General features: G+C 43.0%; 1 protein-coding gene across 4 annotated transcripts in view; it reads left to right on the top strand.

Moving 5' to 3' along the window:
- wdr59 (WD repeat domain 59) overlaps positions 1-22,596 on the top strand; it is a gene marked incomplete at its 3' end in the record, with an annotated part of 28,586 nt that extends 5,990 nt beyond the window's left edge. Inside the window, exons 9-27 of one of the 4 annotated variants that reach the window (XM_079496480.1) lie at positions 468-545; positions 1,278-1,434; positions 1,946-2,025; positions 2,147-2,273; positions 2,741-2,868; positions 3,807-3,971; positions 4,660-4,755; positions 5,125-5,229; positions 6,930-7,051; positions 7,170-7,323; positions 10,505-10,561; positions 11,270-11,391; positions 14,260-14,341; positions 14,930-15,042; positions 16,224-16,374; positions 17,097-17,166; positions 19,152-19,281; positions 20,479-20,621; positions 21,602-22,596. In XM_079496480.1, the coding sequence (XP_079352606.1) occupies positions 468-545; positions 1,278-1,434; positions 1,946-2,025; positions 2,147-2,273; positions 2,741-2,868; positions 3,807-3,971; positions 4,660-4,755; positions 5,125-5,229; positions 6,930-7,051; positions 7,170-7,323; positions 10,505-10,561; positions 11,270-11,391; positions 14,260-14,341; positions 14,930-15,042; positions 16,224-16,374; positions 17,097-17,166; positions 19,152-19,281; positions 20,479-20,621; positions 21,602-21,837 (2,316 nt within the window). Of the gene's footprint in view, positions 1-467; positions 546-1,277; positions 1,435-1,945; positions 2,026-2,146; positions 2,274-2,740; positions 2,869-3,806; positions 3,972-4,659; positions 4,756-5,124; positions 5,230-6,929; positions 7,056-7,169; positions 7,324-10,504; positions 10,562-11,269; positions 11,392-14,259; positions 14,342-14,929; positions 15,043-16,223; positions 16,375-17,096; positions 17,169-19,151; positions 19,282-20,478; positions 20,622-21,601 lie in introns of those variants that run through there. The other 3 variants (XM_079496481.1, XM_079496482.1, XM_079496483.1) reach the window with 3 other exon arrangements.

Below are 22,596 nucleotides of genomic sequence, written 5' to 3'. Positions count from 1 at the left end.
TGAAAATATGTTGTTCCAGGGACCCTCCCAGAAGCAAACATTTGAGTTAAACATGTTCGCTCTGAAAGAATATATAATCATTCTTGCACCACATTTTCACGATTTTTCAAAAATAGCAGACCTACAAGCTCGTAGCGCGCCACTCGGTGGCGCGCTATGAGCTTGTAGATCTGCTATTTTTAAATAGCTAAAGTATAACAGCAGATCTACAAGCTCATAGCGCGGCACCGAGTGCCGCGCTATGAGCTTGTAGATCTGCTGTTTTTCAATAGCTAAAGTTTTAAATAATGGTTAAAACACCAACAGGGGTTCCCGCCCAAAATGGGTTAAAATTGATTTTGGCCAATATTTATTAAGATTATAGCGTTTTTTTTTTGTTCGGCAAGGCAATAGGTATCCCCAGAGGATACCTTTTGCCTTACCATGCACTATATTTACTGAATTATGTGTTCAATCTGTCTGTGTAGTTTTGGGACTATAGACAACCCAGGAAATACCTCAACATCTTGTCCTGTCAGGTGCCAGTGTGGAAGGCCAGATACACGGTAAATGTTCCCTAGGTGTTTATTAGGCATGTAACGATACACTCAACTCACGATACGTATCACGATATGAGGTTCACAATACGATTTTTCACGATATTTTCAACACAATTATTTTTATTTTTTTAAATGATTTATCTTCCCCCCCAAGCTTTTTTCACAATTTGTATTTAACTACATTGCAAAAGTAGCATTACTTTTCATGTAAAATTACTTAATTTCTGTGCAACAACTGTAAACATGCTTTCATGTTTAAACCTAGCTCGAGTTAACATTTCTTCTTTTCTTTGATGGCATCTTAGGATCTACGTAGACCTATTTGACAGTGCAGAAACATAATTGCCTTCCTTGATGTATTAATGAGCATCAATAACGACCATCACCTGTGTCACAGACACATACAGCTCCCCTCTGCAGGCCTCTACTACTGAAAGTGACTGCATGGAGTCTCTCATTTCTCTCCAAAAGCACGTGAATATGATGGAATATGATTACAGCTCACATTTCATATCACACACTAGCCCCCCTAAAACATTTTTTTTTAAATAAATCGATACATATCGTCGGGATATAATATCGATATATATCGATATACGATATATCGTTACATGCCTGGTGTTTATACACTACTATACTGTCTGTACAGAGTACTAGTACCTCTGCTTCGGTAATCGGTACATGCATTTGGTGTGTGTGTTTTATGTCTCCTCTGTATGAAACCTTCACCTGGTACAGCCCTTCTCCAATGGTCTGGTGACAGTGATGGTTCCTCAGCTACGGAGAGAAAACAGCCTGCTGCTGTGGAGCACCTTGGACCTCAACAGTCCTGTACACGCCTTCGTCGGCCATGACGATGTGGTCCTGGAGTACCGCTGGCGACCTCAGAAAGAAGGTCAAATATGGTCATATAAGTCCCATCTAGTGTCGGAGAGATAATATAGGACATCTTGTTTGGAGGTGTGGCCTTTTTAATGGCATGTAAACGGAATGATGTCTTTACAATCTAGGCTTCTGACTTCCTAGCCTGGAACTCACCTATGCCTTTTATGGCCGGGATAAACTGCGCAGCTGCGCGACATGAGACTAATTACTTAGAGCGACAGAGAGAGAGAGGAGTGTGTGTGTCAATTTAACAAAGGTGCAGACGATCAGAAATCAGCAGAGAGTGAGAGATTACTCTATGCCGAATTGAAGTGGACTCGGACCCAGACTTTTTTTTTCTCCCTGGAAATAAAAACGTCTGGGTTTCCGAGGCTACTGACTTCCTGACAGCACACGAAAACCAGCTATATCCAGCAAGAAACACCATCGTGCAACAACGATAAAAACAGCACTTTTTCCTCTGATCATAACAGACGTATTATCAATGGTTTTCACTGCTTCTATCCATAAAATAAATACAGGCTCTAAGGACTACCAGTTAGTTACATGGTCCAGGGACCAGACGCTGAGAATATGGCGAGTGGATCCACAGCTGCAGAAGGTAAGTCATAATGACAATTGATCCTATCCATGAACTAGAAATGAATGCAACAACACACTCATAATTCCTTTCCCCAAGACGGCATGTTGTTCACGTCGTTGATGTATGCACGTTTGTCCAGCTCTGCTCTAACGACGTGGTTGAAGAGTTGGAGGGAATGTCTCTGACCATGGAGACGGAGAAGACCATGTCCTCCCAGGAGCCAGAGCCCCAACACACGTCCAACCTGTCAGTGGATGACCTGCAGGGTGAGACGCGCAATGACCACTAGTAGGAGCCATTAGTGGTGGAATTCTGGAGCAATCGGCGTCAGCAATAATTGATGAGGCAATAGGAGTCGGAGACATAGGGTTATGCTTTAACCCATTTAAACCTGAGCTCGATTCTACAAAATGTCTCCCCCCCCCCCCCCCCCCTCCAAAGCAAAGATTTGAGTTAAAAACATTCGCTCTGAAAGAATATATATTCAAAGATTTGTGCCCCCCCTCCCGACGAGAGCGCTGCTATTCCTCAATGCAGATCGGCTATTTTCGCTGTTTGCGAGGACGCACACACGGCCGCTCGTTATTACGCGGCTGTTTGGTAAAAGGGCAGGCTTATATTATCCAGGTATCTGTCTTAGCTGTTATCCATGAATTGGTAACTGCTTTATAATAACGTCATGATATTGCCATGTTGTCACGTACTGTGGTGTGGTTTTGTTTCCCTGTCTCAGACCAGGATGGCGTTCATTCAGCTATGAGTTCCAGTGGCCGGCACGATGCCTCAGGGGCAGGTCTGCCCCAGACCCTGCAGCAGGAGTTCTCCCTGGTCAACCTGCAAATCAGGAACGTCAATGTAGAGGTGAGAAGAGGGTACCCGGCCTCGACCCGACCCCAGCCACGGCCTCCCATGCTGGAAACATTGGCACCCCCTGTTCCGTTTTTGAGTGGTGCAAGTTCAACCACTCCCTTACGGAGCTATGTGGGTGGCTGGCTGGCTGGCTGGGTCTGAGCACGATAACAGCATGGTTGTTTTTCACCAGCTGTGCGCAACCTAACACACACACAAACACACACGCACATATTAAAGGACCACTTTTCAACCTATCTTCATATAATAGGTCCTCACTAATAATCATGATAAAATGGCACGATTTTTTTCTACTCAGTCTGTGTCTCATAGGAGGGATGTGGGCAGTTTAGAAACCGTCTTCCAGTGACATCATCATTAGGCAGATTTTTTTTTTTAAACAAGATCTTTTTACAAAAATGTTTACATTTTCATTATCGTGAGAACAATGGCTTCCATTTTTGCATTGCAACTTTTCAGGACTAGAAAGCCTGCAGTTTCTATTAGCTTGTATTCCCCATCGATGATGTCACTGGAAGACGGTTTCTGAACTGCCCACAGCCCTCCTATGAGACACAGACAGGAGTAGAAAGAAATTGCACCATTTTTTATGATTATTAGTGAGGACCTATTATATGAAGATAGGTTGAAAAGTGGTGAAGTGGTCCTTTAACTGTATATATGATGATTTTGGGTGTGCCAGTACAGTACAGTGACAGTACAGTAGAGGGACCCCCACACGGTAACTATGTCATTTCTCAACCGTGTCGGACACGGGGCGGCTCGCCAGAACCGGGCCGGCACCCTGGGTGCGTTCCTGTGGGTCTGGAACTTTCCCCCGAGGAACCCCACACGAAGTTGCACCACTCACGTCACACATGTGTGATTTTCTCACTGTAACATGTACTGTAACATATAAATACATATATTTTCTACACGTGTGACTCCAGATGGATGCTGTGAACAGTAGCTGTGTCGTGTCGGCCCACTTCGGGAGCCATCAGGTGCGAATGGTGGTGAAGTTCCCCGCCCACTACCCCAACAACGCTGCCCCCACCTTCCAGTTTGTCTCTCCCACCACCATACCGTCTGCCATGAGGACAAAGATACAGAAGGTAAGCTGTTAGCAAATTTAATACATTCGTACTAGGGGTGTGACGATACATTCTTAACAGCGATACGATACGTATCACGATACATGGTTGACGATTCGATACATGGACGGTATTGGTTCAGTATGGCGATACGATACGATTCATGGAGGATATTGGTTCAGTATGGCAATACGATACGATACGATTCAATGATTTGAAATCGATACAGTAACTATTTAAAATACATTGACATTATTTTAAACTAAGTAATTAAACCCTTTTTCATTTTTCTTCTAAACATTGCTGAATACCACACACAAAAAATGTAGTATTGATACAATCGATTATTTGCATAGAAAAAATTCATACATACCTAATTGCTGAACAATACAGTTGTCACAAGGTGTGATTTACCTAGATAAATATCCAGACCTTGACTTGAAACAGAGTATTTCTACAATTTACAATTTAGGCATTTTGCAGACGCTCTTAATCCAGAGCGATTTACATTAAGCAATAACAAAAAGCATGGCATACATCACATACTGTACATAAACAAGTAGTTATCATGAAACATGCGTAAGCTAAGAACGTAACAATCTATAATACTATATAGATTGTTACGTTCTACATTTGCAGTATTGATACTTTTACGTTAAGTAAAAATGTAGTACTTCTTCCACCACTGACGTTGTGATCATATCTGCAGATCCTGACGGACACGTCACTTCAGAAGGTGAAAAGGAACCAGAACTGTTTGGAGCCGTGTGTGAGACAGCTGGTGTCCTGTCTGGAGTCTGACATGGTGGGACTCTGATACACACGCACGCACGCACGCACATACGCACGCGCTGCGACGCGTTGTGAGCTATTTTCAGCAAGTGTAAAAACATATTTAGTCGATTAAAACTAGACCGACACTAAGACATTCCAGGTGACAAAAATGTGACTAAGAAAAGAGACTATGACTAAAACTAAAATCAAACTTTGCTGCCAAAAACAACCCTGTACAACAGTCTACACGAGTCACGAGGAAATGTGTTTCAAATAAATAATTGCTAGTATATACGCAGCAGGATATGTGGATGTGTGAACAACTCAGGATAGAGTATGTATCCTTCCCTTCAGTCCCTAAAATTGTTTGTTTCTCTCTTTCACCATTCCCCCGGCTCAGACACAGGAAGACGGGCCTGCGGTGGGTCCCTTGTTCCTGTCCAACCCTGTAACACCAGCCCTGCCAACGTTCTCCCGCGTCATCAACACCTACGGCTCCTACCAGGTACAACGGGCCTCCATGTTGCTGCAGCTTGTGTGTCACTAGCCTGGAACTTCCCTATGCTTTCTATGGCATAGGCGAAACTACACGCAGCTGTATGACATTAGACTAATTAGAGCGACAGAGAGAGAGAGGAGCGTGTGTGTGTGTGTGTGTGTCAATTTAACAAAGGTGCAGACGATCAGAAATCAGCAGAGAGTGAGCAACGTTTGCGCTACTGTATGCCGAATTGAAGTGGACTCGGGGTGCATACTTAGTTTAGACTAGTCATTGGTTAGACATGGGTTAAGGTTAGGTTTAGGTGTGCTGCCCCGTGGGAGGTTAGGTTTAGGGTGAGGGTTTGAGATAGGTTGTAGTTGTAGGACTAATGACTGGTCTAACCAATGACTAGTCTAAACCAAAAACTGTCTAAACTAAGTACTGCACCCGTGGACTCGGCCCCAGACTTTCTTTTCCCCCTCCCTGGAAATAAAAACATCTGGGTTTCCGAGGCTAGTGTGTCACTTACGGCTCCTACCAGGTACAACGGGCCTCCATGTTGCTGCAGCTTGTGTTTTTAGCAAAAGGCCGATGCACACCTCAGAAGGCTAGTGACAGGTGCGTAGGGCAATAGAGCATACATAAAAAGGGTATCTTTGAAAAACAAAGAAACGCTCCCGCACACTGTCTACAGCTTGTGTGTCACTTCCTGAATCTCTTAACCCAATTCAGGGCGGGAACCCCTTCTGGTCTATGTTATACTTTAGCTATTTTTGAAAAATCGTGAAAATGTGTCATAATCTTTGAATATATATTCTTATATAGCCCATTTAGGCCTGACGTCGAAATACATAAAAAGTATTCTGAAAGAAGAAGAAGATTTGTGCCTATAAGCTCGTAGGTTGTAGATCTGCTATTTTGAAATAGCTAAAGTATAACATAATGCGCTTAGTTAAAACACCAAAAGGGGCTCCCGTCCAGAATGGGTTAGGGAGGCAGGCAATCATAACTAGGTCGCTACTACGTGATTGGCTTGGGCGGCATTTCTGGTCGCGTTTCAGAGTATGGGGTCAGACTCCCATTGGCTTAGGCAGCATTTCAGAGTATGGGGTCAGACGCCCATTGGCTTAGGCGGCATGGGGTGGGACTCCCATTGTTATACGTCAACATGAGCAACAGATGCCTCAACCAAGATGTCCTTGAGCTCAGGAGTGGTCAACAGTAGAAGTACTGGGCAGTGTACTTTAATGCCCCCGCCCCCAGGTGGAACTGTATGAATGAGAAAACAAGCCTCAGTATTCAAGTACACTTTCCTTCAATACGGGTCAATTAAGGAGGCCATGTAACAGAATCAACTGAATTGTCCTTCTTTTAACATCACAATATAACCCAATCTCCACGTGTCCAACTTAGCTTTTATTATCCATTGTCCTTGTTTGTTAAAGAAAGAACTAGGACTGGTGACGCCGCACAGACTGAACTGAATTGGTCTCCTTTTAGTAGAGACTACTTTATATATATACACATAGGCTACATCACTATTATTTAATTATTTTTATATGCATACATATTGTACCATGTAGATCAGTCATGTACTATGTACTTTCTTTCTTTTAACTGCAATGATGAGCCTGCACAAACAAGAATTTCACCCATGTTACTTGTAATGTGATCGTGATGTGACAATATAGTTTGATTCTGATTCTGTTTATTGTTCCCACCAGGATGCCAACATTCCCTTTCCTCGGACATCAGGGGCCCGCTTCTGTGGTACCGGCTGCCTGGTGTACTTCACCAGGCCCATCACCATGCACCGCTCTGTCCCGACCACAGAGCCCACACCCAGGTGAAAACTACATCTTTTTTTAAAGGATTAATCCAAATTTACTGGCAAAAACAATACTGGTGACTGTGTGCATGTGTGTGCATGTGTGTTCATGGGTGTGTGTGTGTGTGTGCTCCAGGTCCCTGTCTGCCCTGTCTGCCTACCACAGTGGCGTACTGACTCCTATGAAGATGAGAACGGAGTCTCAGACCACCCTGAGGCTGTACAGCGGCAGCCCCACCCGCGCTGACAAGGACACAGTCTCCATCTCCTCCTTCTACTACAAGGAACGGGTGAGAAACACGCACACACACTTTCTACACAAAGTAAGTGAAGAGGGTGATTTCTACATTTTGTGGACAAATGAAAAGGTTATATAGGTCCACACCGCCGTTAATTAATATTTGTTAATATTTTCTCATTGAAGTCATTGAAGATGTGGCCGAATCTAACTGAATAACTGAAGCTAATGTTTTGCTAAAGATCATTGCATGGTGAATACGTTGTTGGTTTAATGGATGTTTGAATTTGGTTTGTAAATCAATAATGCATTAAAACACAATGATGAGGAGATGTTAACCCATTTCGACCTGAGGACGATTCTACAAATGTCTTCTAAATCCTAACCGTTTTCTGAAAAACCCCTATGTCAGTGGTGCTCATCCTTTTCCATGTCAAGGACAGCCGGAATTATCTGTTTGATTTTTCAAAAATGTATTCGATTTTTCAAAAATTGCAGACCTACAAACTCATAGCGCGCCACTCGGTGGTGCGCTATGAGCTTGTAGATCTGCTATTTTGTAGAATCAGCATTAAAAGCCAAACATGTTTCAGATGTGACAAAGATGTCGCATACTCTGAACTCACAAGAAAGCTATGACGATGAATCTCAATAAGAGAGTTGCAAGACTCAGTGGTGGAGATGTTATTGCACAGGAGCTCCAATACCACACTGCTTGCTTGGCAGACCTGTACAATAGAGAGAGGTCATAACTCACAACCACAAAGAGACTGGAAAAGGAACATTCAGATTTTAGATCTGGTGAGGGTCCTTCAGTCCTCCGACTTGCAGACATATAGTTCACCTGTACGCCCAGTGCCTGGAACAGCTGGGTGTTGATGCACCTGCTGTCAACTCCACAAGACTGAATGAAAAACTGCTGTAAGAAATACCTGATTTGGAGGGACTTGTGGTCCAGCATATATGTCTTTGCAAGATGTTAGCTGCTTTGCTAAGGACAATAGCTTCACTATAAGAGTCAGAGGCTTCTGACAAGCCAAAGCCTACATCTTTCTGGAAAGCCAAAAGAACATCCATTCCCTGCTTGTGAGCATCCAACTCAGGTATTTCTGACAGCATGAGTTTTTCCTTCAGTCTTGTGGAGTTGACAGCAGATGCATCAACACCCAGCTGCATTCCACTGGCTGAGCGAAAGGGAAATTATTGGCCGAAACCGAATATAGGAAACATTTGGCCGAAAACCGAATACCGAATATACAAATATGATTAATATTATATATCTTTTTTCCTACCATTACTGTCATGGCCGTACCTTAAAGCTACCTGATTTATGGCAAAAGGAATGGTTATGGCAAAACTTAACTTAAATAATAATCACTATTATGGGTCCATAAAACATTTATTCAGCTCTTTTGAATGCATTAATTGCATACATATTCGGTGATATATTTTCTGCCTATTTGGGCCGAAACCGAATAGGCCTAATATTCGGTGCATCACTAATCTACACCTAGCCCGATCGTTCATCCAGTATCATTTAAGTCCCGTGCGTTCTGTACACCATCTTGGTAAGTCCATGAATAAGTCATGTATAGCCAACTTACCATTATTGGCTCGGCTCTCCCGTGTTGGCATACCATGTCAATTCAGGCGTGGCTGTCTAACTAAACATCATACATGGTAAACTACATGTAATCTACACTAGCTATTAGACAACATTTGGGACAATGAAGTCATTATTTAGCAAGCTATACCAAACAAATTACTCAGCTGATACTGAACCCCATGCTGAGTTTCACAGGAGCGGTGCCACCAGTGTGCCACACACACACACACACACACACACACAGTCACACACACTAAACCTATAACAATATTAAGATATACACTACACTACCATCCATTTTACCCAAGTCAGACATAACACAAACCTCTAATTTAGCAGAATATTAGGATTCCGGGACTGATATATGGTACAAGGAAGCCAATGAGTAAGTCCATGGGTCCAAATTTGGATTCTACATGGTGATAAATGTATGATTTGACACCAAGATCATTCAAATAGGACTATGGGATTTTATTGCGAAATGCAATATTACTGTATATTCAATGGTGGCCATCTTGAAAAATGGCCGCCATCTTGAAATGTTATTTGGCACAATGGTTTTATCAAAAGAGCAATCCCTAAGGAGTATGTGTGCCAATTTTATCCGCAAGTGAACGATTCACCTGTAAATTGCACGTTATCTGCCCCGCTATAATGGTGATTACACACATTAAACGCCGTTAACAATATGTTGCCAGTGAATTTATTGTTTTCAGTTCAAGTGGGAAAGGGGCTTTAACCCGTTTAGACCTGAGCTCGATTCTACAAATGCCTTCTAAATAATTTCACAGTTTTCTGAAGTTGTCGTCAGTTGTTCTTAAACATTTTCATGTCAAGGATCCGCAAAAAATATATGTATTTGGCCGCCGACCCCCATCTGAAAATATGTTGTTCCAGGGACCCCGCCCAGAAGCTTTGAAGATTTGAGTTAAAAACGTTGGCTCTGAAAGAATATATATTCAAAGATTTGCACTATATTTTCACGATTTTTCAAAAATAGCAGACCTACAAGCTCATAGCGCCGCACTCGGTGGCGCGCTATGAGCTTGTAGATCTGCTATTTTCCAATATCTAAAGTATAACATAATGCTTTAAAACACCAAAAGGGATTCCCGCCCAGAATGGGTTAAGTCAATGTGATAAACATGCCATACTACCAGCACAGGCCTTTAGGACAGGAAACATGTGGAAATAACTCAGTGGGCAGTATTATGCGTGTCTTAAGTACCAGGTCTTATTACTTAACTTAAGACCTGGAGGCGTGGTCAATGCTGTTTGGCCACTCAGAATAGCCAAATGGCATTGATCACGCCTCCAGGTCTTAAGTTAAGTAATAAGACCTGGTACTTAAGACACGCATAATACTGCCCAAAGTCTTCTAATGCCGGTTAGTTACAGTATGTTGATGCCATGCCATTGTTTTTGTATTCACAGAGCAGTTTGTGTGTATTTAAAATTCCCCGGCTTTGTGCCTTAACTGTCTTACTGAAAAGCTTTCATTTTTGTGTTGTTCCTTGTTTGTCATGTTGTGGTGCCCGCCGCCCACCCAATCACATGTCTTGTTCCCTCCCCGCTACGCCGCTGTTGGTCACCTCCTCCTTCCCGTCTCTCCTCCTCCTCCAATCAGAAGCCACTAATGTCTGCCTATCGCCGCTGGTCTGTGCAGACCATTCATGACTTCCCGGTATTGATCTGTCTCTCTGTCTCCATGTCTCTCTCTCTCGCTCGCTCGCCCGCTCTCTCTCGCTCGCTCTCTCTCTCTCTCTCTCTCTCTCTCTCTCTCTCTCTCTCTCTCTCTCTCTCTCTCTCTCTCTCTCTCTCTCTCTCTCTCTCTCTCTCTCTCTCTCTCTCTCTCTCTCTCTCTCTCTCTCTCTCTCTCTCTCTCTCTCTCTCTCTCTCTCTCTCTCTCTCTCTCTCTCTCCATCCACATCTCTCCCATCCAACTATTGTTCTCCTTGTCTCATCTGGGTAGTTGTGTCTTTTTGGAATCCACATTCTTTCCTTCCTGCTTGCATGTAATTGCGCTGCAGTAACTCCAAGGCACGCTGTCGACCTGAACCAGCCGATACATTCCATTTTCCTTCTCGCCTTCTCCGTGAACCACTTTTAACGGTCAACTAACTTAACTATCGCGCAAAAATAACATAAAGGGGTTTTGGGCTTGTAAGTGCAAGTGCAGTGGGACGTTTCAATTTAACTCCTGTCTTTTGTTTTTCATAAACTGTTTTTATTTGACCTCCGTCGGGTCTGCAGGCAAGACGCTGGTTAATTAATTCATGCACAGGACAACAATTTGTCATCCAGACCACATTTAATTATGTGGTGCTTCGTCCCTCCGGGTTCCCCCCCCTCTGCCCCTCCTCTCTGCCCCTCCTCTCTGCCCCCCCTCCAGAAATCACGGCGTTATAAGACTAAGGGGACAGACAACAGGCCCATCAAGCTGGCTGGGAAAGTCATCATCCAGGAGATCTCAATTCTACTGCCTGTCCACAAAGCACTGGGAGAGAGCTATATGTGAGTGGTGGCGTCAAGGAAAACTTTAACCCATTTTTGACCTGTGAAGGATTCTACATATGCCTTCTAAATCCTGACAGTTTTCTGAAAAAAAACATGTTTCTGTGTCAGTGGTTCTCAAACATTTTCACGTCAAGGACCCCCAAGATTATATGTAATTGGCCGCCGACCCCCATCTGAAAATATGTTGTTCCAGGAACCCCCCCAGAAACAAAGATTTGAGTTAAAAACGTTCGCTCTTATACATTCAAAGATTTGAGGCACATTTTCACGATTTTTCAAAAGTAGCAGACCTACAAGCTCGTAGCGCGCCACTCGGTGGCGCGCTATGAGCTTGTAGATCTGCTATTTTTCAATAGCTAAATTATAACATAATGTTTAAAACACCAAATATGAATACATATTGATTGTCACCGATCGAGTTGGTCGTGCTGAAGGCAATGCTGACGGCGAATGCCTGCTCATAATTCCTTTATAACGAAACCCAAAGACTAATTTATTGACAATGACAATGAAAACATTTCCCATGATGTGGAGGGTGTTGCTGGCCTTTAAAAGGCTCAAGGTTGTACTTTATTGTTCCATCGTGTGTACAGGTACATAAGAGGAAAACTTTATTGTTCCATCTTGTGTACAGGTACATAAGAGAGGAAAACTTATTTTTGTTTGGCTTGCTTCAGACAATGCAGCAGCAAATATATAATATAACGTCAAACAGCAAAATCACAGTAAGCACAACAAACAAAAGGATAGAATATAGAGTGCAAAAAAGAGAAAAACAAAGAGTAAAAAAAGTACATGTTTTCCCTGTACTAGCAAAGATAAGTGAACTCTGTATGAACAACTTCACAGTAGGCTATGTTCCATAAAATACAACAAAAAAAGCTTAGAAAGGTGCAATTCGAGCTTAGGGGGCGAATGTGCAGGTTGGGGCTAGCGTTTTCTTTTTCCCTGATTCGCTCTGTTTCTTATCAGTTCGTTTCATGTATCTGTTTGTTCGGAGAAAGAAGCTTTTTTGCTTTCCAGTGGCTTTGAGACTGCGAAACTTGTTAGCTGTGAATTCTACCAAACCATCCACAGACCAGCTCAGTGGCCTTGTGGTTAGAGTGTCCGCCCTGAGACTGGGAGGTCGGGGTTCGATCCCCGGCCGGGTCATACCAAAGACTCTAAAAATGGGACCCAGTGCCTCCCTGCTTGACACTCAGCATCAAGGGTTGGATTGGGGGTAAGTCCCTGTGACATACTACATCATGTCCAGGGGGTGTACTTGTACATCAAGCTGCCTCACGTTACAGAAACAGGAGATAGGCCCTATGGGCCTCATGGCTCGGCAAGGCTACTAATGCACAGACCACAGCTACTTTGTTTGTCAAGTTCAGCACTGGTCAGAACTTCAGAAGCCATATCTTCTCTAGCTCGTTCAGCACTGGTCAGAAGCCATATCTTCTCTAGGGATAATATGGTAGCTCAACACCCTCTGAGTCCTTTTATCACTCCCTGGATACATACCTCATCAATATGAATAGTGATTATATTGTATTCTTGTTTGCAGAAGCACAAAAAAATGCGTTTCATTTTACACAAGTTGAAGAAAGCCATAGAGAGGATCCAGCGGACTTTAAACAGATGATGATGACGACGAAGTTTACAATGTATTTTGACATTTTATCACCACTTTTTTTTGCTAAACATGTCTCTGAAGTTAAGTGACATTCCAGACCAAGATAAAATAGATCAACGGTAATGTAAGGTCCTGGCCTAGAGTGTCACTTTTTTTTATCAAATCTTTAAAGACTAATAACCCCACATGTACCCCACCCTCCCCGGTTCCCTCACATATAAGAAAGACAACCACATCAATACAGTAGTACAATTGAACGACGGAAAAAGGTTACCACATATCCAAATATCTCTGTAAATGAATAGTACAAAACTATATATAGTGCCCCTCAGGGCACATGTCTCCACCAGGGCAGGTCAGGTTGTGGCCTCCTGGTGGCGCTATAATAGGCCAATGTGAAATGGGTGCCATTTCTTCATACGCCTTCGATGGCAATTGGATGATTTGAGGCATTTTGTTCCAAAAATGTGATTTGCAAAAATCCACCTGTTGGTGGCGCTATAACAGGCCAATGTGAAAAGGGTGGGATATATTCTTCAGCCTAGTAGGAAAGTCTAAAAACACTAAAAACTTTGAAAACCAATGTTAGGCAATTCGGATGGAATAAGAAATATCGGACAGATCCGTCTTGAACACATGGTTATAGAGATATTGTGTAACGATTTGCGGGATTTTTGGACAGAATCTGGAGGAGTATACTAATATCCAAAAATGTGTTTTTTAAAAGTCGGCCTCCTGGTGGCGCTATAACAGGTCGTTCTGGAAATGTATGCCTGTACCTCTAGATTTATCATTAAATTTAGAAAAAAAGAGATTTCAAATATGTAAAGTGTCTGTTCTTTTTTATTTTATTTTATTTTTTTAAGAAAAATGTCAAAAAAATGAATGTAAAAAGTGGGCACCCTGGGTTACTATTTTGAAAGTGTTGTGTGGGCACACAATGTGTTAAAACGGATTTGTGTTTCCAGAAGGTCAAACAAGTGAAAACAAACATTCCTGGTACCTACACTGCAATACAAGTTTATTATAATTCGGCGTTGCTCAAAGTCATTGTGGATGTTCTGTGACGTGCGTCGATGCCCCGAAATAGAAACGAGACAGGTTTTGACATGTCTGCTTATGACGCTAGCCGTTGCTTCAGCCGTTGTAAACAATGGGGTGCGTTTGATATGACAACAGGAACGTCTCTGACGCTTTTCATTCAGCGTGTCAGGGCCTTAATGCTCATTCTGTGTCTTCGTCTTCAGTCTGAACGTGAACGACATCCAGGATACGTGTCAAAAGAACGCAGCGGCCTCTCTCACCGTGGGCCGCAGGGACGTGGCCAAGGTCTGACACACCACAACATCTCACTTGTACACGTTGGACACATCCTCAGTTTAAAAGAATGTCTTCTAAATCCTGACTTTTCTGAAATACCTCATGTTTCTGTATCAGTGGTGCTCAATATTTCATGTCAAGGACCCCAAAAATGATATGTAATTGGCCACCGACCCCCCCATCTGAAAATCTATTGTTCCAGGAACCCCTCGGAAGCAAAGATTTGACTTAAATTACATTTTCAAGATTAAAAAAAAAATAGCAGACCTACAAGCTTGTAGATCTGCTATTTTTCAATAGCTAAAGTATAACATAATGCTTAAAACACCAAAAGGGGTTCCCGTACAGAATGGAGTGTACACTCTCAGCGTTACAAATTGATGAATTAACACTTGAGGAGTTTATTGTTTCCATACTACAGAGTCTGGCCAAGTGTTTCATTTGACTTGTGAAAACTTGAGTGTTCATTTAAATTAAGTTAAATGAACACTCAGCATTTTTGGATTCATTCGTACACTTTCAGTATTTCACTATCTAGACATGGTGCGTGCGTGTGTGGGTGTGTGCGCGCGCGTGTGTGCGCGTGTGTGTTTTTAGGTTTGGGCCCTGGCAGCTGCAGCTACCAGTCTAGACCTGAGTCCAGACTCGGACCCGGACACAGACACTCCCTGGGCCCGACACCCCTTTGGACGCTCTCTGCTTGAGACTCTGTGAGTAGCAGCCCGTTCAGGTTTTTACAAAATAATGCCTTCTAAATCCTGCCAGTTTTCTGTCGTTCTCAAACATGTTCATGTCAAGGATCCCCAAAAATGTATGTAGTTGGCCGCCGACCCCCATCTGAAAATATGTTGTGTGTCGTCGTCGTCGTCGTCGTCGTCGTCGTCGTCGTCGTCGTCCCCCCCGAAGCAAAGATTTGAGTTAAAAACGTTCACTCTGAAAGAATATTCAAAGATTTGTGCCTCATTTTCACAATTTTTTGCCGAGCTATGAGCTTGTAGATCTGCTATTTCTCAAAAGCTAAAGTAATGCTTAAAACACCAAAAGGGGTTCCCGCCCAGAATGGGTTAATTAATGAATAATTATTATGAATATTTATTAATTAATGAACAATACTTCAACAGCATGAAGCCAACATTAAGTAAACAGCCTTCAGTGCCATGAACAATCTCTCCAAAATATCATAAGATCACATCATAAAGCAAACGTATTCTATCACTTGTGCGAAAACATACTGCACAACAAAATGCTGGTATGTTGCACAACAAGACAAGATATTCTTTTCTCATCTGACACTCGACTCATCCCCCCTTAGTGGCCTTCTGCCTTGAGTGCGCTTTTTTCCCCTAGCTCTCTGTATAAATAAAATATGGGAGGATGGGTCATTCTCCATGTAAAGTAAGTAAAAACATCACTCGACAAGGGAAACCTGGTCAAAACCTAACCACTCTTTCTCTCTTACACTGACATGTACTGATGCTTTCATTCGTTGCTTGGACCCAGTGTTTTATACAATTGTATTGAAACAAGCCAATAGGCTTTCTTGGGTTTAACCCATTCTGGGCGTGAACCCCTTTTGGTGTTTTAAAAAATTATGTTATAATTTAGCTATTGAAAAATACCGGCGCGCTACGAGCTTTTAGGTCTGCTATTTTTGAAAAATCGTGAAAATATTTATTTCAGAAAACTGGAGGATTTAGAAGATTTTTTTTTTAGGTCAGACCTAAATGGGTTAAATCCTCTTAGCAGACCTTGTATTGAACTGTACTTTCCTGTGCTTTTTTCTGCAAAATGTTAATAAAGTATTCGATCAATGTCTCTGTCTCTGTCTCTCTCTCTCTCTCTCTCTCTCTCTCTCTCTCTCTCTCTCTCTCTCTCTCTCTCTCTCTCTCAGTTTGGACCACTACAGCCAGATGAGTGACGTGCAGACCCTGGCCATGTTGTGTTGTGTGTTCAAGGCCCAAGGCTCACCTACAGAAACATACTCCCTGTATGGACACCATCCCCCACGGCCTTCACCGTTTCCCTCTTATCACTCACGCTACGTACGTAGTGTTGCCAAGTCTGCTTATTTATCGCAACGTTTGGCTTGTTTTTTTTTTGTTGAGGGTAAAAATACAGAGCTGCGGGTTGCGTTTTTTTGGAGGGCTTATCTTAAAAACGAAAATAATCGGTCTGGTGTCTACTTATTAACCCATTTTAACCTGAGATCAGATTCTAAAAATGTCTTCTACATCCTGACAGTTTTCTGAAAAAGCTATGTTTCTATGTCAGTTCGATTTTTCAAAAATAGCAGACCTACAAGCTATGAGCTTGTAGATCTGCTATTTTTCAATAGCTAAAGCATAACATAATGCTAACACCAAAAGGGGTTCCCGCCCAAAATGGGTTAAGCACCCGGCTCCTGTATGTGTGTAATGTTAATAATAAATAAACAAAACATCCATTTTATCGACCTACATAGTAATTATAATGATATATGCATCTAATATATTTTTTATTTCTGGGCTTGTTTTTGAGGTGCATTGTGGCTTATTTCTCTAGCGAGATTTGGCTTGTTTTTTTTTTTACTTGTTTTTGGAGGTCGGTTGGAGGCTTATTGCTCCCACGAGACGTCATACGTCTTACTCATATATCCACTTTCCACGACATGTAGTCCCTACTTTGGACATCATTATAGACAAAAATGTTGATCTAAAAATGATCTACAACACAATCTAACACCCTGACTGTGTGACCTCAATTATCTTCTGCTTGTTTCTTTCAGCCCAGCCTCACGTCCAGTTCCGTGACCTCGGGTTCCTATTCCAGCACCTCAGAGTCAGCCTGGAATATCGGTAAGATAGCACCAGCTCACACTAAAAGAAAATCATTTGAAATGCAGCCTAATGTACGTGTAGAAAGATGTCTCCGGCTGATATGCCAGCCCTCTTCCGTTGGATGAGGGCTTGTCGATAGGCAATTCTTTTTTTCGCCTAATGTTTGCCCCAGAATAGGGACACTGACGTTCATGTGGTTAATAGTTTAACATTACTGCCACTAAGGAAAGCTCACCGGCAAAGGAAACGGTATAGTCCCGCTGGGACTCCCTGACAGTGGGGTGAGTTAACTAAGAACAAGGAAGGTCTGTTGCCGGCAGGCTTTACCTTTGTTGGTTCACAGCATTCAGTATGCAGCCACTCGGTCCAAAGGTCGCTGTTTTACACCACTCTGTGTTTTGGTCCCTTCACGCCCTGATGAACTGCAGTGTCTCCTCAATGGTGGGTTCTTCCCCGTTTTGGTTTCCCATGTGGGAGAACCAGGGTTTGAGTTACAGCTGCAATAGAGCGTTGCAGTCCCGCCTCCTACCCTGGACCAGGAAATGAAACCCAATGCATTTTTCCCATAGACATTTCTTAAAGTATTTATTTAAAGACGGTTACGCCGTGGACAAAGCCAACTCGAGTCGTGACAACTCATGACAACACAAACAATATTTTGGACCAAACAAATAATTACAAAGAAGAAAAACAACAAAAAAAAGTGTTGTAACCTGCCGTTTTTTTCTTCTTTCTAATTATTTGTTTGGTCCAAAATATTGTTTGTGTTGTCATGAGTTGTCACGACTAAGAAATGTCTATGAGGAAAATGCATTGGGTTTCATTTCCTGGTCCAGGGTAGGAGGCGGGACTGCGACGCTCTATAGGGAATGCAAGGCTGATGTCACAGTAGGCTGTCACGCCTACCGGCGCCATTGTGATTGTGATGGCCTACAAGCCCTACTACATATTAGATCTGCATCAACTGAGTACTTTTTCCACCACTGTATGCCTATCCGTTGGCCAGGTATAGTAGTGACTCATCACAGCCAAAATGGCACACCCCCTGAATTTGCATACCAAAGGTGCGAGGTTTGCAAGCCCTATTACCATTTCTCTGTCGGGAGAGTACATACACACTTTGTATCTTTAACACATTTAGACCCGAGGACGATTCTACAAATACCTTCTAAAATCCTGACAGTTTTCTGAAATACCTATGTTTCTATATCAGTGGTGCTCAATATTTCATGTCAAGGTCCCCAAAAATTATATGTATTTGGCCGCCGACCCCCATCTGAAAATATGTTGTTCCAGGAACCACCCCCCAGAAGCAAAGATATGAGTTAAAAACGTTGGCTCTGAAAGAATATTCAAAGATTTGCACTACATTTTCACGATTTTTCAAAAATAGCAGACCTGCAAGCTCATAGCGCGGCGCTCGTTGCCGCGCTATGAGCTTGTAGATCTGCCATTTTTCAATAGCTAAAGCGTAACATAATGCTTTAAAACACCAAAAGGGGTTCCCGGACCAGAATGGGTTAATCTAGTCTTGTTAATCTTGTTGGCTGCGTTTGTGATTGTCCTTTTATGCATACATTGAGATTAGATCGTGCATCCTTTTCTCGTATAACTCCTGGAGGGAATCACAATGTGCTGGGCCTGTCCGCAGCGCCACCTGCTGTTGGTTTCTCTGTTCGCAGGCTGTGCAACTAAATGGGGAAACCTCCATGCTTAGCATCCCCAAATGTACAGTATGTGTGGGGTTTTTTGGTTTTTGTTTCATTAGCTTATCCCATTTTGGGCGGGAACCCCTTTTGGTGTTAGCATTACGTTATGCTAGCCGAGTGGCGCGCTACGAGCTTGTAGGTCTGCTATTTTTGAAAAATCAAGAACGACTGACATAGAAACATAGCTTTTTCAGAAAACTGTCAGGATGTAGAAGACATTTTTAGAATATGATCTCAGGTCAAAATGGGTTAACACACATCCTGTCAGATAACTGAAAACTTTTTCTTCAACAGGTCGAGAGACTCGAGACTCGGATCACGTGCCCCCCTGGGGAGATTCCTCTCCTGACGACTATCGCTTTGCCAACCAAATGTACGCCGATCCGAGAGAACGAGAGCGGGAACAGCATGACATGAACAAGAGGTGACATTGAATGTGTGCTACACAGTAAACAGTTAAAGGGATAGTTCAGATGTTTTGAACTTAACCCATTTTGGACTGAGGTCGATTAAAAAAAAGGCTTCTAAATCCTAAAAAAAATCTGAAAAACCTATGTTTCTATGTCAGCGGTGCTCAACCTTTTTCATGTCAAGGACCCCTAGAATTATCTCTATTGAGCCACGGACCCCCATCTCAAAATATGTAGTTCCAGGGACCCCCCAGAAGCAAATATTTTAGTTAAAAATGTTCGCTCTGAAATATATATTTTTCAATAGCTAAAGTATAACATAATGCTTAAAACACCAACATGGGTTCCTGCCCAAAATGGGTTAAGCTGTATGTGGCTGTATGTGGTTGCAACTGTATTAATTGATTGCCCGAGTCCCGTGGTGGGAGTTCTGCTCTGGTTTTGGTCAATATTAAGTAGTTCCGGTCATTTTGTGGGGTGCACAGGGGGCCACGCAGTAAAAGTAAATTAATTCACAAAACTAACGTCATTTGTATTGTTGACCTATTTCTAAAATATTAGCGCAACTTTCGCTCAACTTTGACCCCTCTCTCACATGGAACTATTTTTTGGGGGCGTAGTGATATGGACACAAAAAACATAGTTCCGTGTGATAGAGGGGTCAAAAATGGTTACCAAAAAGGTTACCAACTCTCCATCATTAAGCTGGGGACCACCAAATGGGCAACCTCCCTCAAGGACCACTGGTGGTCCCCAGTCCCCTGGTTGAAAACCACTGCTTTTGTTTCAAGTATTATAAATGATAGGGTTGTTACTTGTTATTAAAGAGAACTCCTAGCAGATTTCATATTCTTACAAGATGTACAGTATCACTTTAACGACACAGTTGTGTTCATGCGTCAATATTGCAAGCAATGAACGAGCTCTGTATATAAAAGATAATGGCGCTGTGGCTTTCACTGGCAAATATATCAGGAAACACATTGAAATAACTGACCAGACAGCAACATTATACACACAATATATCTGTGCCTCCTTAGGAGGACGACAATGAGTCCATCTCAAAGTCGGACAAATAGCCAAATGTACAAATGTGTTTGTTCACTTGACATTGACCAGCCTGCCATTTCACAAATGACAGACCTGAAATCTGGTCTGCAAGTACTGTGTTCATCATTTTGTTTTGTTTTGTTTTGTTTTGTTGGCACCAGGCTGTTGGACCCTGCAAACACATTACAGTTTGATGACTTTAAAAAGTGCTATGGAGAGATCCTCCACCGCTGGGGACTCAAGGACAAGAGGGCAGATGTGCTCAAGTTCGCCTCCTGCCCTCCTGAACCACACAAGGGCGTCGGTGAGTTTATGGAGATTCTCATGGATATGTACCATCATGTTGTACTTTAATACCATCATCGTACCGTCTAACATTGGTTCTCAATAGAGAGCCGGCGCAGGAAATAATTCCCAATGCATTTTTCCTCATAGACATTTCAAAAAGTATTTATTTAAAGACCGTATAAGCGTCGTACAAAGCCAACTCGAGTTGTGACAAATCATGACAACAAACACAATATTTTGGACCAAACAAATAATTAGAATCAGAATCAGAATCAGAATCAGTTTTATTGTCACATCACAGGTTTGCAAGGTAAAGAAGTGGGTGAAATTCGTTTTTGTACATCGTTCCCATCGCAACGTTAATTTCCATAGAAAGAAGAGGGGGGGAGAAGAAGAGGGGTGGGGGGCAAGTGGGAAGGAGATCAAAACAAGAGATCAACAGAATCTACATATTTACAAAGTACCTGAGATAATAAAAAAAACTAACTAAGGTGCCTGAGCATAGCAGCAATTACAAAGAATACAAACACCAAAAAAGTGTACTGCTGTCACTGTCGCAGCCAGGCGCGGCGGGGCCGGGGGACCCAGTGTGACCAGTGTCTGTATCATTTTGTATCACGTCTTGTCTTTAGAGTTCGGGCTCTACTGCTGTCACTGTCGCAGCCAGGCGCGGGACCCAGTGTGACCAGTCTGTATCATTTTGTATCACGTCTTGTCTTAGAGTTCGGGCTGTACTGCTGTCACTGTCGCAGCCAGGCGCGGGGGACCCAGTGTGACCAGTGTCTGTATCATTTTGTATCACGTCTTGTCTTAGAGTTCGGGCTGTACTGCTGTCACTGTCGCAGCCAGGCGTGGGGCCCAGTGTGACCAGTGTCTGTATCATTTTGTATCACGTCTTGTCTTAGAGTTCGGGCTGTACTGCTGTCACTGTCGCAGCCAGGCGTGGGGCCCAGTGTGACCAGTGTCTGTATCATTTTGTATCACGTCTTGTCTTAGAGTTCGGGCTGTACTGCTGTCACTGTCGCAGCCAGGCGCGGGGGACCCAGTGTGCCGTGTGCAAGCGTCTGACCTTCCAGTGTGCCATCTGCCACGTGGCCGTGCGCGGCTCCTCCAACTTCTGCCTGAGCTGCGGCCACGGGGGCCACACCAGCCACATGATGGAGTGGTTCCGCTGTCAGGACCAGTGCCCGGCGGGCTGCGGCTGCCAATGTCTTCACCAGAACACGTTCTGAATGATGCCTACCCAACGACGCCCACCATGTGCAACCATGCTGTTTGATTTAACCCATTTTGACCTGAGATCAGATTCTAAAAATGTCTTCTACATCCTGACAGTTTTCTGAAAAAGCTATGTTTCTATGTCAGTCGTTCAGTCGATTTAAAAAAAATAGCAGACCTACAAGCTCGTAGCGCGCCACTCGGTGGCGCGCTATGAGCTTGTAGGTCTGCTATTTTTCAATAGCTAAAGCATAACAAAAGGGGTTCCTGCCCAAAATGGGTTAATGTTGTGCAAATGTAGGAAGGAGTTATTTTGTAAAATAAGGATGAATGGACAGAGTCTAAAGCACTTCAGAATAAAAGCAACATACACACACACACACACACACACACACACACACACACACACACACACACACACACACACACGTAATTGATCCATGAGCATGCATGCACACACACTCCAAAGAGCAGAAGGATACCCTTCTGTCAAGGTGGGTGTTTTGACCGATGTTGTCAGCCTCCAATGCACTTAGTCTAATGTAAGCATGCAATGTGAAGACCGAAGAGCGGAACGTTTCAGTGCTGAAGTCTCTACACATGGCCTCTGAAAGAAGGACTGCATACTACATGCAAGTACCTTGCACATCTTTTAATGCAAGATAATTCACTTTTACAAACATGCATACGTTCTCACTTAACAGGGCGATACTTTTTTGAATGTGAGACCATTCAAAAGTGTTTGTTGACATACTGTATATATTAAAAAGTAA

The sequence above is a fragment of the Electrona antarctica genome, assembly GCF_951216825.1.
Source record: "Electrona antarctica genome assembly, chromosome: 3".
Taxonomy (NCBI): domain Eukaryota; kingdom Metazoa; phylum Chordata; class Actinopteri; order Myctophiformes; family Myctophidae; genus Electrona; species Electrona antarctica.
The sequence above is the reverse complement of the archived record's forward strand: the minus strand, read 5'-3'. Positions and strand labels throughout refer to the sequence as shown.